This window comes from Corvus moneduloides, chromosome 9, assembly GCF_009650955.1.
Source record: "Corvus moneduloides isolate bCorMon1 chromosome 9, bCorMon1.pri, whole genome shotgun sequence".
NCBI classification, from domain to species: domain Eukaryota; kingdom Metazoa; phylum Chordata; class Aves; order Passeriformes; family Corvidae; genus Corvus; species Corvus moneduloides.
Window position 1 is genome coordinate 31,985,225 of NC_045484.1, and position 17,340 is coordinate 32,002,564.

Here is a 17,340-nt window from a genome sequence, read left to right on the forward strand (position 1 = left end):
AATTCCCTGTGAATGTATGAATCCAAGGTGCTGGTTTCTAACTCTGTCTCGTCAATCTGTTCTGGAATGGCTTCCCTGGTCTCTGCCATGGGAGGGAGGCTCGGTTCAGCTGAACTGCTCACCCTGGGAGAGAGGAGAGGAGACAGGGGAGGTTTTCCCTTTGTCTGTGGGTCCCACTGGGGATGGCTGGAAGTTTTCAGAGCTGTTTTCCACTGGGAAGGGGAGCGCTCCATTCAAACGCCCTGGCTGAATGCACCTGGATCTCTGAGGAGGGTTCCCATGGATTATAACCCTGCTTCTCTGATGCCCTGAATTTCAGGAGCTGGGTCCATGTCCAGGACGGGGCCTTCCCATGATGGATCAGGATCAGCTCTCCTGGAGCAGCCTGTCCCGTTTGCACAGCTTGGACATGGAAAGCAAAACCAAGGCCTTGGATATGAAACGCCCCAGTGAAGACAGAGCACAGAGGGGAGAAAGCGAAATCCCCCTCAGATTGTGAGGGAAGAGGCAAAGCCTGGACCTCCTGAGCTTCCAGCTGGGATGTGCTCCAGGCAAAGCCGTGTCTTGGCTTTGTGAAGGCACACCAGGAACCCTCTGGCTGGAGCCTGGGTGTCCCCTGCCCCTGAGCAGGAGCCAGAAGAAGCTCAGAGGCTCAGACGTGTGACCACCCCTTAACGAAGCATCTGGAATTTCCTAGAACCGATTTCAGATCCATTCCCTGTCCATCACCCATCTGGAGGTGTGGAGGGAGAGACTTTCTCTGCTGGCCCAGCAGGAGCTGGAGGAGCTCAGGACAGTGACTGCACCCAGGGGCAGGACTGGGAGGGATGCGAGGAAAAATGAGCCGCACGGCACCAGTTCTCTGCAGCGTGATGGCTCCAGGAGACCTTGGGCTGGATCCAAACCTTATTAAATCAATAACTGTCCTCTGACTGACTGCAGCAGGCTCCTAATGAGAACAGGAATTTTCATTTAAGTTGATAAATACATATATACCTACACACACGTTTTATATTTTCTGACGCAGACCAGCCCTCCTGGCTGAAACAGAACTATGCAAATTGAAATTTGATTTGCTTTCCAGGCCGGCATTTGAGAGATAAAATAGCAAAATCTTTCTTAGGTAATTGGACAACAGCAGAAACTGTGGACACAAAGGGAATTTCCCTGGAGAGTGTATTTCTCTTCAGAAATGTCAGATTTGGTGGGCCAGGCAGAGCTATCGAGCTAAAACCGAGCAGAAACCTGTCACATATCCGAAGGCACTGAGATACGATTTCTCAGTCAATAAAATGAAACTGCTGAGTTTAACGATGACACTGAACTGTGTGAACAGCCACGACCCAAGCAGGGCTGGCACGTTAATTAAGGCTCTGTAAATTCCTGATGAACCTCCCACACCCAGCCTGGGATACGGGGGAGAAATCCCACGGGAGATCCGGGCGTCAGGGCTGGGAGGGGGAGCCCAGAGCTGGCTGCAGCAGGGGCCACTCCGGGCAGAACCACCTACAGTGGCACTGCCCCTCCCTCCCTGTGCCCACATCCCAGTTCTCCTGAGAACCCTGCTCTCCTTCCCACACTGACTGCGCTGGGCGGAGCAGGCTTCAGCTTGGTTTAAATCCAAAGAAAAGTTACCAAAGTAAGGAAGAAGCAGGGCTATAAAATGCCCACAACGTGGAGGCTCTCTCTGGATCCCAGGGAGCGAGTCCAGCACCTGGCAGGAGTGGGAGCAGCATCAGGGCTGTGCCCTCGATTCACACAGGATCATCCAGGCTGGAAAAGACCTCTAAGACCATCGAGTCTGTCACTGAGGAGATCTACGAAGCCCCCTCAGGTCTGGCCCTGATTGCCAGGACTTGGCACAGCGGGAAGCACTGCCAGGAATCACCGTGGAGACGGTGCCCTGGTTTGGCAGAGGGCTCACAGCAGGGCCCCTTCACCCCTTAGCAGAGACCCTCGAGCCCTCTGCACCCCTGGGGCTCCAGCAGCCAACACCAACAGCTCGTGGTGCCACCGGGGAACCACAATTTATAACGAGCTCATTTACATTTGGGGGAGAAAACTCATCTTGTTTATGTTTCCGATACGCAGCCGATGTATTGGGAATATTAATACACGAGTTTAATTAGGAATCTCCGAGTAGGAACCAGCACACCAGGCAATCAACACATGGAAATTGAGGGCACGGTCTGGCGCTTCCGGAATGTTGGAGACAAGATGCCAAGCGTGTGGCACTAACCAGGAGTGCAGTCAGATGCTTGCTCAGTGAAGTCCTTGTGCAATTAAATCAGCACAGAAAATACCACCACATCCCTCTCACAAGGCTCCTTCTCCTTCCAGATGTCACTCCTGACCTCTTGGGCAGCTTTTTGCAATTATTTACATTTTTTTCATAGTTACTGGCAATATATCCAAGGATTCTGTATAAACCTGGACATCAGTAACACCTTCGAATCATATAACCAGCCATGTGAAGGAGCAATTTCTCTGGCAGCTGTTAGGAAAGGAGAAGGATGCTTTCTGTGGATTGCAAGGCTTTCTTAAGAAAGGTGCCCCTTATCAGTCAGGTTATTTCTAGGATTCCTGAAAATATTAGGGAATGTATGGGAGGTGCTCTTTGGAACACAGAAATAATACCTCTTCTTAAGAGAGGTAATAGAGGGGTAATGGTAATTTACATCTTCTCAGAGGTGGTGGCTTTACATGAGCCCAGGCTTTTGTTGGTGACACCTTCAGGGGACACACAGAGGCCCCACAGTGCAGTGAGTTTAATCCCTCTACGAAGTCTCTGGAGTAGGGTTAGAGTTTCTACAGAATAAATCTACAGATTAAAACTGCAGCACCTGAAGAACCCCTCAGATTCTCACCCTAATTTAACAGGTGCTGAGGCAGAAGAGACGAGGAGCTCTGCCAGGCTGGAGAGGTGTGGGGTTGGCGTCACACCCCTGACTGAGCCAGGACTCCAAACCAGTGCTCCCCACAGCCTGATCCACCTGGATCTGCTGTGCCACGGAGCTGATCCCTGTGCTGGGATCTCCAGCAGCTCACCAAGGGCTTGTGGGGACAGCACCCCACATCCCACATCCCATCCTGGGGAGCAGAGGCTGAGATATGGCTCCACCTTTACCCTCATCAAAGAAAGGGAGTAAAACCCTTCTGCCACAACTCAGCTGTGGGGAGGGAAAGTGGGAAAGCCACTCCCATGTGTGGTGAGGAGAGCACAAGGACAGGAGGCACCAGGGTGAGGAAGGGCTGCTTGAGCAGCAATTGAGACATCTCAGACTTGGCTGTTGGGAAAAACCCCTCAATAACCCTCCTTTGGCTGCCAGTGGCTAATGACAATTCCCTCTCCCATCCCCAGAGCCTGGCAAATTTGTCTGTAGGAAAATCCCTTTTGTCTCAAATGAACATTGGGCTAATTTAAAAGCCAAATCTGCTTAATTAGGAATTGCCATTCCCTCGCTCCCTGCTGGCTCCTCGCCCCTGGAGAGGGAACCTCTTGCCCTGGGTACTCTCCTGAACGCCTCATCTCCTGGGCTTAATGAGTCAGCACATCCCAGCTTTACCAACAGCAAAGGACCACATTCCTCTTCCTTTCAAGTACCAGAAATCCTGGGAAAAGCCAGGCAGGCTGAGCTAAACAGCCGATCAATTGGGCCGGGGAGGCCAGGACGGGCCGGTCCGAGGGGGCCTCCTGGGGCTGCTCCGGGAGGATCCCGCGCTTCAAACACTTCCCCACAAAAACCAACATAGCTGGAGGATCCAGAGGACCCAGCCATGAATAATTAGCAAATTGCCATTCATTATTCATTTTTTGGAGCCGCTGCTTCTCTGCGTTTTCCCCACCAGGCTGAGACTTTCTCTTTTCCAGCTGCTGGATTTATTATTAATCACTGGATCTTAGGCATGGCCAAAGGGGCTTCAGTCAGGGACAGGATAAACTCCTTTGTGTTCAAGGGATCTGGGATGTTCCTAACTCCCCAGCCAGTGAGCTGGCTGCCTGTCCCCAGGGCAGGAGTGGCTCTGGATGACCTCTGACGGATGTCCCCAGCTCACAGCAGCAGCGGGGCTGTCCCCTGGCCCGGGTGAGCAGCCACAGCCCAGACAGCTCTCCTCACCCTGCTACACCTGGGCTCCCTCCATGTCCCAGCCACACAGAGTCAGCCTGGACCTTGTCCTGACATTCCTTCACCCTCCTCATGGCTTTCTGTCAGCTCAGGGCTCCTTGATGGATCACAGAGAGCCAGAGCCCTCTCCACAGTAAAGGAGACAATCCTTTTCCTGCTATCCTGGGGTTTGATGTATTTGGATGCAGAGCCCAGTAATGGAGATTGGGCCCAGTCCTGTCCCCGAGAAAGGTGCCCAGCTGTGCCCAGCTGCTGTGCCATTTCGGTACATTATGTACGTTATGTGTGTTATATGGGGACGTGCAAGGAAAAAAACACAGATTATTTAACTCTGCTGCAACATTTTGGTTAAAAAGCCCACCCTGAGAGCAGAAAGCAGCCAGGGGCCACTCCCCAGCCCTGCTGGGCAAGGAGCTGACCGTGGCAGTGCAGGTGTGCCCTGTGCTCAGGGTTACAGCCCAGGGTCACACTGAGGGGCTGAGCTGCTCCCTCTGTGGGGAATTTGGGATCCCCCCTGCCAGGTCTCTGCACACCCCAGGGGTTCCCCACGGGATGGGGTATCCCAAGCTCCCCCAGGTCACAGCACAGGGTCACACTGGGGCTGAGCTGCTCCCACTGGGGGGGTTTGGGATCCCCCCTGCCACGTCTCTGCACACCCAACAGGGGCTCCCGAATCGCCGCCGTTACGAGGCCACTGCACTCCTCAGACTGTGTCACACCGGTGCAGCTACAGACCGCAATGTCCCCTGAAATAAGGCAGCAATTCTATTTTAACACTCCTCGAGTAACAAATGAAACTGTCCTTAGCCTTACGTTTGGCTATTGAGTGCTGCAACCACGCAGAGCTCGCAGCTCCCTCGCACATACCTGAACCAGCACATATGGCCCACTCCCACTGCCAACAAAACGAAATGGAGCAGTTTCACAGGAGAAGGTTCTTGCTGAAGGATTGAGGAGTCCACACTTAACAAGTTGCTACCCTGAGAATTTTTCTTACTTATTTTTTTGTTGTTTTTTTTAAAGGGATAATGCTTCTAGATAATATTAATGTAAATTATAAGCAAAGGAAGAACTCCACCAAATAATCCTGATTCCCAACCAAAATCCAGATCACCACCTTTAGGACAGCTCTCCTTGTTTTGGCTGGATTAAAACAATCACAGTATAAAATAAGACATTTCAGCTTGGTCTTTGAGTCAAACCTCTGAGCCAACATTCCCCCATTTCCCCCCCGAGGTCAGGAGCACACCCAGATTTCCATATTTTCTCTCAGACCATTCTGCTTCCCACATCCCCTCTCTTTCATGATGGAGAACATCTATTTTTATGATTGGTATCAATGTGCTTGGTACTTCTATGACATTTTCAACCTCTGCCTCTCAAAGAGCTTTTCAAGGGTGGCTACAAGGCACCTCACAATTTAAGATGGAAAAAATCCTGGCAGCAGCTCAGAGACAGATTCAGCTCTGCTCTGTTCAACTGAAGCCAGACCCTTCCTTTTACCTGCTCTGAATTGCAAATACACCAAATTCCAGCTCCTTCTGGTATAATACTCCTTTGTTTTCACTTGCATTTCCTGTTTAAAATAAGTGTTACATCGTTCCCACTTTGGTAATGACCTCCCAAATATTAAATAAATGGCAGCAAAGGCTCCCCGTAATTTTGTGCCTGTTACGTCTCTTCTGCAGGAATTCAGAACCTCCTGACAACACACATCATAGGGGGAGTAAGTTCAGGAGGAAATTTCCGGGCTGGAAGGCAGTAACTGTGGGATTTTAGCAACTGAAACCCCGCATTTCCGCTCAGTGAGGAGTATCTTTATGTGCAGGATACACCCCGAGCTTTGTCTCTGCCTTTTGTCGCCATCAGAACAGAGCAGCACCAGCGCTCCACCACAAACACCCGTGGATCCACCAGCAGATGGCTGAACATCCAACAGCAGTGAAACGTCACCAAGCCACAGCTACAAACACCTCCCAAACAGGACCTTGGAGACCCATTTTGGGCAATCTCCACGCTGCACATCCAACGCTTTGCCTCTCCCACCGCTCACTGTCTTTTCCAAGAGATTTCACTTCTCTGCCCCAGCGACTGACAAACTGAGGTGTGAGAGAGCTCTGGCACATCCCCCTTCTCCAGCTCAGGGTATTCCTTGGAATGTGCTGGGGAAGCTCTGACCTCTGTCGCAGTGGCCCCGAGGGACCTGTGATTGCCGTTCTGAGCAGGAAGCTGTGGCTGTGCAAACTGTGCCTCTGCACCGCCATGGCGGGGTGGGTTAGCTGGGATTGCTGGCAGATCCGCAACTCCCTGATCCCCCAAAACGTGCCACGGCTCTCAGAGCCCAAACCCTTCTGCAGCACGGAACAACCAGCACCAGGCGCACAACCTCCGAGTCCCGACGAAGGCCACGGCATTTCCAGGGTGATGAGAGGGAACGAGCACACTGCTCCTTTTGGGCTTTGGAATCCACGGATGTGGGAAGCACCAACCCTGAACATTTGCCACACGTCCCCGTTACTTACGGTTGAGAGGCAGGCTGGCATTGGTCGTCCCTAGCTTGTTGGCAGCGACACAAGTATAGTTGCCAAAGTGCTCTTCTGTCACATTGGTAACAGTAAGAAGGGATCTTGTACTATAATTTTTAATAGTGATTCCTTGTTGACCATTGATCAGTCTAGAAAGCAAAAAGAAAATGTCTATAACTCACATACCACAACCAAGATTTATTTTTTATACCTCTCTTCTCTTTGCTGGTTTTGCAGACAGCCCTGGGAGCACCGAGAGCTCTTTGCGAGCTGCCGGTGCCTGTGCAGGTCCTGGCACACTGCAGAGTTCGTGGACAGCCCCGGGGCTGGGGGTGCTGAGGGAATGGTGCTGCCTGCGTGTCCTGCAGCGGAAGGAACAGAAACACCCACAGCCCCTCCTGCCCAGAGAACGGGGGATAGAAGCTCCTGGGTGCACAGCTTGGATTTTAAGCTGGGCAAAGCCAACTGGAAATTGAAATCCCCTCCCTGGGGCAGAAAGGTACGTGGTAAGTCTTTCTAAGAGGGTTTTTTCAGCCTCTGGAGTTTGCTGCATCCTTTCACAGCTCTGGCTGATGGCAGGTGAAGATTAGCAGTCAGGATTGTGACCATGGTTTCATTTATGGGGCTCTGCAGCTGCAAATGAGCCTTGCAATTAGGGACAAAGTGCTCCAGCAGCACTGCTGAGGGCAGGATCAGGTAATGAAGCACAGGAAAAAGCCAAATGAGGAGTCTTTTCACCCAGCTTTGAGCTTCCCACCCCAAATCCATAGGAAAAATGCAGGTGTTTGGATACTGCTCCCAAAGCCATGTCAGGAGCATTGCTGGGCACCAGGACAAAGCAAGAGGACCAACTTTAATGATGTTGTCGTAGGCAAACCACGTCTGCTCAAACAAGGAGACGAGAAGGGGAACCGTGTTATTAAAAACTCGCTACAGTTATTACTCATCATTCCTTCTATTTCCCATAAGGAGCAGAGTTTTGGATTAAGAATACAATTTTTGTCTGCTATATTGAAGGATATAATCATATATCCTGGGAATTAATGCCATCTTCCACCATTCTGTCTGAAAACCTTGGCAAATCTGTCATTAATTGCACTTGTGCAGGTTGTGGACTGAACATTCCTCATTGTTATGTGAGTGCCCCTCTTCCCATCGGATCCCTGCAGGATGCTGCTCACACAGGGATTTCCTTTCCCTGGGCAGTTTGTGTTGCTGTAAAGGACTCTGCTCCTCCAGCCCAAGGTTGGGGAGAGGACATGGCACATCCCATGGACATGAAAACACAGAAAAATGGGATTGAAGTGCCTGGTTTGGGGAGAACACTGCACTTGGAAGATTCATCTTTTTTCCAGAAAGAGAAAACTTCTGTACCAGGCAGAAATTTGTCCACTCAGCCTCTGGATGTTCTTCTTCTAAACCCACCAACGTCTGTCCCTGTTTCCTGCCTCTCCTGCAGAAAATTCCGAGAGAGTTCTTCACTCCCAACCTCCCCTGCTGCTCCCACACCTGCCCGAGCTGCAGCCAGGGTCACTGTCCCTCGGGTTTGATCCCCGCTCCTCTCCCAGGGGTACCAGAGCCAGAGCTCTGTGTCCACCTCTGCCTGTTCTTCCCTGGGAGGGTGGGCAGGCCCTGGCACAGGGTGCCCAGAGCAGCTGGGGCTGCCCCTGGATCCCTGGCAGTGCCCAAGGCCAGGCTGGACATTGGGGCTGGGAGCAGCCTGGGACAGTGGGAGGTGTCCCTGCCCATGGCAGAGGCTGGAATGGGATGGGATTTAAGACCCTCTCCAACCCAAACCAGTGTGGGATCCTGTGGTTTGTACCAGCTGTTTCCAAGCCAGCTCCACCCTTTCGGCCCGTAAGCAGAGCTTGAACTGCACCATCTCCATTTCAGTTGTAAGGTTTATCTCCCTCTTTTCCAAGAGAAAATGGAGCGTTGGGATTTTTGCTGTCCCCATGCCCTGTCACACGTGACATTTGCCTCAAAACCATGGAGAGTGTCTGCCTGTTGTGACCTGCTGCCTTCCTCAGGCTGCCCAGGGGACGAGGCCCCAGCTCAGGGCCCTTCCCTTCCTCCCACTGCTCCCACATCCCCTTCCCTCACATCCCTGCTGGGAAGGGGCTGATGCTGGGGATCAGGACTGGAAGTTCTGGAGCAAAGGGGGCAGGACAGAGATGCGTATCAGTGAGCCCCATGATTCCCAGAGCTCCGGAGGGTGGCCGTGTGCGGCGGGAGGCAGCAGATGCTCCTCCTCGTGCATGAGCTGCTCCCTGCGCTGCTGGGCCCTGCTCAGCACCAGCACACGCTCATCAGTCCTGCTCTGGGCCTCGCCCAGGGCCTCCCAGGCTGCAGCAGCATTTCGGGGTGTGCAGACACCCTGCACGTACCTTCCCCTTTTGCTCTCTGCCACTTACAAAGGGAAGAGCGAGCTCCTTTTCATTCCAGGGATGGCTCCCACGCATCCCCAGCTCCCCATCAGTGCCAGCCCCCGGGGCCCTGCCTTTGCTTTCATCTTGGAATACCTGCACGTTGTCGTAATTGATGAAGCCATGATAATGAGTTTTGTTATTTCAAATGTAAGTCTTGTTTGCTTTGAGAAGGAAAAGAGAATTAGTATTTTAATATTTTATTTAGGTGACTTTTGGGCTTCTTCCCTGTGGCTGTTTAATGTCTGAGTTCTAACTTCTGTAACCCCAGAACACAGCCTGGGAGCAGATGTGGGTCCAGAGCTGGCACAGTGAAGCCATTCTGCTCTCCACAGGGAATCCTCAACACTCTTCAAAGCCACACATGTTTCCAGCACCCCATCCCTGAAGTGCCCCTGGATCTCTGGAAGTGCCCCAGGCCAGGCTGGATGGGGCTTAGAGCACCCTGGGATAGTGGAAGATGTCCCTGCCCATGGCAGGGGGTTGGAACATGATAAACTTTAAGATCCCTTCCAACCCAACCATGGGATGTTTCTACAACAATTTCAAGATGCTTTTATTAACTTCTCCCCCAAAATGTTCTCTTCCCAGTTCTCCCCACCCTGTGCACCAGCACCTGTGGGAAGTTATTGAACAGAACCCCTGGGAGCTCAGTGATTAGGCAGAATTAGCCCTCTCTGCCTCAAAACCAATAACTTTACCTCAGTGCAGTCTGTTACTGCCTCTGTGTTTAGCTTTAATGGTTATTTTATGATGAGATGATCCCTGGAGTCTGGGAATGGTGGGTCTGGATTTACATTAATCTCAGTAACAACAATGCAGTTTCCACCCCCAAAAGCCTTGTTGCAGACACTGCACGCACAGTTATGATTACAGGGATAACTCCCACTGTTAATTTATTGAACAATCCATGCAGATTTCTAAAAAAGAGAAGTCCCAGTCCAAGAGTATCCAAAAAAAGTAGGAATCTCTCTATTGTGTTAGCAGAAAGTCCAGAAGGGTGTGCACTGCCAGGGTGCAAACTCAGCTGTGGAGTACAGCTGCAAATTATCTGCAGGGTAATGTAGGTGCTGCTGTGAGCTCCCTCTGAGAGCTGGACCTCTCAGCTCTGCATTAAAGCAGTGCCTGAGCTGGCCAAGGCTCATCCTGAGCTGGCTGCCCATCCTCTACCTCTACCCAGCGGCAGAGGGGAGACACTGGATCCAAAACCAGCCCGGGGGTATTTTCCTCTTTCCTGCAAGGGACGGGGCTCAGAGATCCCCAGCACCTTTGTAGTCATGTACCAACAACAGCTCACAGGATACCCTGAGCTGGAAGGGACCCCCAAGGATCATCAGATGGATGATCCCCCAAGGGATCATCAGATGATGATTATCAAAGGATGGAGTGTTAGATTTAACCCAGTATTTGAGAAGCAAGACCCAGCAGGACAGAGAGTTTCCTGCTGAGGTGAAACACCAACCAAAACAGGAGCAGAAGCACAGCTTGGGTGTCCTGAAATGCTCTGCCTCACTTTTCCTGCTGCTGCTGTGGCACTGAATGTGCTCAGCAGAAAAGAATTTGGTCAGAGTTATAAACAGAAAGGTGATCAGCATGCTGCGAGCTGCTAATGGAACCCAAAGTGCCAAAACCTGCTCTGAAATCCTTCCCACAGAAACGGTGTTTGTGCCACAACCGCCCCCAGGACAGGCACAACACAACCATGAGCAGCCATGGAAATGGGATGCAGATGGATTTCACCAGCAGGGGAGAAACATTTCCTGGTCCGTATAGGAAAGATCAGTTTCAGAGAAGGTTTGGTGGGATGCAATGGCTCAGCAAGGAGGGAGGAGGACAGCAGCTCATGCTGCAGGAGGGGAGCAGCTGAGAAAGGAGCTGACAGATGGCTTTCTGTGAAAAAGGGTCATTAATATTCTCCTGCCAGCTCCCAGGTTTAATGGGATGTTCGAGCTGAAAAACCCACCACTTGGGAGCTTGGAAATTCCCAAAGCTCCCCAGTTACAAGGGACAATATCCACCTCCTTTTGCACCACCGTGTGACCCCAACAAAAATGAGCTCCTGCACAAGCCAAGAGCTGCAACCCAAAATGTCCTGTTCAAAAGAAAAACATCTCCCTGTCCAGTGACCTGCCTTTAAAATCAAGGTGACTCTGCAGAGGTGCCTGTTGCTGTCCCACAGCCCCCATGATCCAGGAGGGCAGGGGGCTGCACACAAACCCAGAGCACATGGTCAGGTTTCAGGTTCAGGCAGGGAGTGCTCCCCTGGCCCCCTTGGCTGCAGTGACCTGCAGAGCTCTGCTGACCCCACGGAACACAGACCACCCCAGCACAACCGGGGCACAATTCACACCGGTTCCAAGTCTTGCTTTCCAAAGTGAGGAAGACAAATTAAACAAAAATCCTTCTTGCAGATTTTCCAGTGCTTTCCTGGCTATTCCCCTTCAAAGGCTGCAATTCCTGCAGCACGCTGGGATGTCAGGCTGTTACTGCAATTTCCACTCTCACAGAACAGGAGCCGTGGCCACGGGGCAGCTCCGGGAGCCAGCAGCTCCAAGCACCCGCTGCTGGAGCTTGGGGAGCTGCTGGAATGGTCACCCCGGGGCAGCCCCAGCCTGGCAGCAGCCCTGGCACACGAGGGGTGGGCGAGCAGTGGCTACTTACTTCCTCTCTCCTTTGTACCACTCAAAGACCGGGGCAGGCACTCCTGCACCTTCGCACCGGATCAGGCCGTTCCCTCCAAGCACCACACCGCTGGATTTAAGTTCCTGAATTGTGGGGGCAACTGAAAAAAAAGAATTGTAAAGTGGACATTGGTATCTGGATAGGCAGGTGACCCAACGCTGCTGCTCCTCCTCGGCCCCTCCGCCTGGCGCAGGGTCTCCTCCAGCTCGAGGTACATTCCACCACTTTTTGCTCCAGCAGAATGAAAATTATCCCACACTGCAGATCCTACTCCGTGTGTCTGGTGTAAAAACCCAGCTGAGACGTGAAGAGAGAGCAATCCAGTCCTGGAAAAAGCTGCTTTTCCACCAGTTACCCAGCACAACCCACAGCCATCAGCATTAGTGCACACGAGGTGTGTTTAAACCCCGAGGGCTGGGAAAAGGAACCCCCAGCACTGGGGCACCGAGAGGCTCCGAGGACCCCCTGTCACTGCGAGGCTGTGGCAGGTCCCCAGGGCCAGCACCTCTTATCTCCTGCACTGGCTGCAAACACCCACAAACCCAGAGCTCAGGTGGCCTTTCAGATCTCAGATTAAAGGAATCAACCTCCAAAATTATGAGCCAACCACAAATATCAGAGACAAGTGACTTTCCCATGATTCCACTGCATATGTAAGTTGGAAGTTTCAGTAAGTGCATTTTGTCTTTTTAAATAGTAAACACTGTAAATAGTAATAAACTTTTGGAGCTTAGAACTACAGACACAAATAAAGATAAAGAGCAATTGTCAGGTTTTCCTGTTGCCAGCAAAAGGAACCGCCAGCTGAAAATAAAACACAGCAAATTCCTCAGGAAAGAGATTATCAAAGGAAACAACTGCCTCCTCCTGGAACTTTTTACGTTCTCTGGTTTTAAACGGTAATTTATGTGCATCATCAAAACGCTGTAAAAACCAAACCACATAACTTATAAATAAAAATCTGTTTATTTTTTCCTGAGCAGTTCTCCAGATGTTGCTTCAAGGTGTTTATGGACACGTGGAGCTCTGCCTGCCTCGCTCTGCTTCCCTCACCAGGAGCTCCTCATGAGCCTTGGCTGAACCACCTGAGTGGCGAGGGGTCCCTGGGCCACCCCAGCTGAGCCTGACCCTGCCAGGGCTCTCAAAAAAGCTGGGAAGAAAGCCCAGGAGTTGCTGGCTTGGGTTATGGGCAGGATGGAAACTTGGGGGTGGCCAAAGGAAGCATCTTCCAGCCCCAGCAGTGCTGAGTGAGCCCCACCCGTGTCCACACTCCTCGAGGTGCAAACCCCTCCCTGGTGGGGAAGGCAAAGGGATTTGATGGGAATATCTCACTGAACCACAGCGGGTTTGGATAGGTCCCTTTCCACACCTGGAAACGGGTGCACGCCTCGTTGCACCCAGGTGTGAATTGATTGCGGGTGGTCGCAGCTATCTCTGATCTGTAGTTAAGCATTGCTGTAATTACAGGAAACCCAATCAAATCTCCTTGTAAATCTTAAATACTCAACAATCGAGTGCTGCTAAACCCTTGTGCAGCCTTATCTCTGCATCGTATGCTTTGCAGTCCCTTTTGCATTCCCGGCCTCCGTGTAAATCATCCCGAAGGGCTCCTGATGGGATCTTCCTTCGTGCGCTTTAACCCGCGCAGTACCCAGCTCTGCAAAGCCTCATTTCCACAAATCCAGGTCCAACCCTGCTTTTGCCAGCACTTGGAAGGTGTTCAAGTGACCAAACCCCGCTCTGTGACACAGCCTAAAAGGGAGCTCAGTGTTTTCCACGGGCCTGCCCTGCTGGAGCAGCAGCGGCTCTGGGGCAGAGCAGTGGCAGCCACGTCCCCTCCCTCACACCAGCGGCTGCTTTCCCACCTTGCAGGAGGGGATTCTCCTGGGAATGCAGCTGCCATGGCCAGGGAGAGCAAACACACCCTGAGCACTCAGCACAGTTCCTGATTTTAACAAAACCGGGTGAGGGAGCTTCACCTGGGGTTAAACCAGAGCCACTTCTCCCTCTTCCATCGCTCCCATCCTCCCACAAGTCAGTCCACAGACTGGCAAATTCACCCTTTGCCTCCAGCTTCCCCATCCCCATGACTACAACAAACCAATCCATAAATGCATTAGCTTTCACCCAGTAACATTAACGTTGGAAGGGGATAATAAATATATAAGCAATTTGCATGTCTATGTCTCCATAATCTGCACAGGAAAAAACACAGATTGGTTTTGTTACTCCATAAAAACAACAGGGACACGTAAAACATTCCCACTCCTTCCCTCAGGTTGTATGAAAGATGTGACCACTGGAAGAGCAAATAAGAGATGAGCAAAGGCCTGAGTTACAAAGTTGTTTTATTTCTAAGAAGTACCACCTTGCTGCTTCCCCCTGGGCCTGCTCAGCTTTTGCTGGCTGTTTTGGGGGTTTTGGGGATGCTTTTGTTTTGGTTGGCTGGCTGGTTTTTACACAAAAGCAGAACACCACTGACAACGTGTTTCAGGATGAAATGGAGCGTAACAACACTTGCTGCTGCTTCTCAGGCAGGAGCGCCCGGCCCCGCGCTCCGGGCGCAGCTGGGAAGGGGATGCCAGCTGCATCCCAGCTCCACATAACAACTCCAGGCTCTGCGGTCTGTTTGGAAACTGCTGGAAAACTTCTGAGGAGGAAATTTTCTCAGATCTCCCTCTGAGAAGGATTTCAGCCTCTGTTTGTTTGGAACGAGAATTGAAATCAATGTTCCCTGCTCCGGGAAATCCCTGGTTAATAAAGGCATGGAAACACAAACCGGAGATCGTTGGAGCCGCTGTCTCTTGGATTTATCACTGTCAGGTTATTTTATGCTTTTTAGTCTAAAGACAAACTGTGGGATGCAGTTGTGTTCCTGGAGCACTGATTAGGGAGCCAAAAATCCATCAGACCTGGAAGACTGAGCAGCTCCAGGTGAAATCCCACACCCAAAACCTGCTGCTCTTGCTGCCGAGGTCTCCTCTGGAACAGGAAGAAACAACAACTGGGAGGAGAAATTTGGTTAAAAAGAAGCTGAGACTGAAGGGAGGTGTGGGACAAATGAGATCCCAGCTCCAGACCCCCTCAAACTCTCACAGCTGAAGCTTTCCCCTCAGCCAGTGATGTGGGAAGGGATTCCCACTGAGCAGCCGGCACAGTCCTGTGTCTGAGGGTGTGTGGAGCAGCTCATTATAAATAACAATAAACAGCCAGCAAGGAAATAACACCTTGGCTCAGAGGTATGGAGCAGCAGGAGAGAGGGTAAGCTGGGAGAGGCTGCAGGAGGAGGGAAGCAGGGACAGCCTCCCACAGCTCCCAGGGCAGGATTATCCAGACAAATCAATGGCTGACAGAGACACCGCAATAAAATCTAACAGGGATGTTAACAAGGAAACGTGGTGTAAAACGAGTAATTTAAAATGTATTGTCATTTGTAGGTCTCCTAAATAAAGGTTATATAAAATGATAGAGGAAAAATGTGATTATCTGTGTCTGTCAGCAGCACTGGCTCCTGTAACTCAGATCCAGAGGTTTTCCTCCCTACAGTGGCTCCTTGTTCAATCCCCTCCCGTGGTTCATCCCTGCAGAGCAGGGCACTTCAAATAAATGCCTAATTCCTGGCTTGGAAATGAATTACGGGAACTGACTTAATATCAGTTTCCCAATAGCTGTGAGTGCCTTGCTGGGAAAGGCTCTTTGGAGTGGGTGCTCCGAGACGCCGCCTCACTGGAGTTTTCCCAACGCCCTCCACGTCTGTCCCCCGTGAGATGGCTCGGGAGGGACGGCTGGGCCTGAGCCAAAATACGCGTTTATCATCCCCAAAACCACAGATTTATGGATCCCCCCAGGAGGGGGCTGAGCAGAAGTGTGGGAGGGAGAAGAACTGGGCCCAGCATGGCCTGGAGGTGCTGCCAGGGGTCACCGAGGGTTCGGTGTCACCACATGGGACCCACGCAGGTCTCACCCAACACAGAGCTGTGCCCAAGGCCAGGCTGGACACTGGGGCTTGCAGCAGCCTGGGCTGCGGAAGGGGTCCCTGCCCATGGCAGGGGTGGGATGGGATGGGATTGAGGGTCTCTCCCAACCCAAACCAGTCCCTGATCCTGACACTCTGCACATCTGAGCTCCCTAATGCCTTCACATGGAAACCCAAACTTTACACCTGAAGTTCTGTTCAAAACCAGCCCAAAGGCCTGTTGAACCTGGTCCTCATCCCAAATATTTTCACTTTGCTTTCAAGTGTCTAAAGGAAGAGTTAAACCCGTGGCATTCCCAGGCACAGGCAACACACCAACTCCAGCCCGAGCAGGTTTCCTCTTTTAACATTTTAATGAGCTTCGGGACTTTTATGCACATTAGTTATGTTGCCCTAATTACTCATTATAATTCTAATGTGCATTTTATATTTAATTACAATGCTTATAAAGATTTGGTATGGACAGTAAATTATTATAACTAGCATGTGCATAATGATTACGAGCTGAATTTATTAACTTTTACACAAGCATTCAGGGCTGGAAACTTCCAATTTCACCTTTGTGAGCCCCCATATTGTCTGATTAAACCAACGTTTTTGTGGCATTAATTGTAAATGTCAAGAAAAAAAAATCTTTTCTTTTCCCTGTTTTCATCAGCTTTTAATTTGGCATCTTAATGTCACCTTTTGTTAGTGAAATTGCTTTCCAGGGTGTTAAGATAAAAAATTCCAGGTAAGAGAACAGGTTTTCTGAGATGTGTTTTGTGCTCAGAAAAACAGATGTCAGCAATATTGAAATATATTTTTTTATGTATATGCACCCTCAGAGTGTTTTACCAATAGAGTACCAAGTCAAACAGTGTTACTTGTACTTCATGTAATTATATAAACAGTGTTACTTGTACTTTATATACTTTATATACTTGTACTTTATAGAATTAAGATGGGCTTTCGATACTCTGGATTATTTAATTTTTCTAATTTATTCAGAGCAGCAGCCCTACCTCTCCCCAGATTAATGGAGTGGTTTAATAATGACTCTTCACGTCAGAACCTTCTCTGCCGTGCAGAAACATTTGAGAGACACGACTGGAACAACCACTGGGCTCAGCAAGTAACAGGCTGATTTATTCCAGCTTTTCTTGATGACTTTTCAGAATCCCGGATTCATTGGGATCTTGACATGTACATTTCCATAAAATTTATACGCAAACGCAGGAGGTGTCGGTAAGAATTCAGTTCTAGATGGAACCCGCTGTCTCTTTTGAGCTTTTCACAGAATCCCACACTGGTTTGGGTTGGAAAGACCTTAAATCCCATCCAGTGCCACCCCTGCCATGGCAGGGACACCTCCCACTGTCCCAGGCTGCTCCCAGCCCCAATGTCCAGCCTGGCCTGGGACACTGCCAGGGATCCAGGGGCAGCCACAGCTGCTCTGGGCACCCTGTGCCAGGGCCTGCCCACCCTCCCAGGGAACAATTCCTTCCCAGTATCCCATCTAAATGTACCTTCCTTCAGGTTTCCCTTTCCTGCTCAGGATTTCCCTTCACCAACCCTGTATTTCCATGTGGATTAATTGAACAATTGTGCCAACCCCTCAGGAG

General features: G+C 50.8%; 1 protein-coding gene across 5 annotated transcripts in view; it reads right to left on the reverse strand.

The window, feature by feature from the left end:
* The window catches only part of NEGR1 (neuronal growth regulator 1), a 194,223-nt gene that overhangs the window by 40,730 nt on the left and 136,153 nt on the right, over positions 1–17,340 (reverse strand). For 3 of the 5 annotated variants that reach the window (XM_032118737.1, XM_032118739.1, XM_032118735.1), the window contains exons 5-6: positions 11,740–11,860; positions 6,650–6,801 (exon numbers count right to left, since the gene is read on the reverse strand). In XM_032118737.1, coding sequence (XP_031974628.1) covers positions 6,650–6,801; positions 11,740–11,860 — 273 coding nt within the window. Of the gene's footprint in view, positions 1–2,858; positions 3,035–6,649; positions 6,802–11,739; positions 11,861–17,340 lie in introns of those variants that run through there. The other 2 variants (XM_032118736.1, XM_032118740.1) reach the window with 2 other exon arrangements.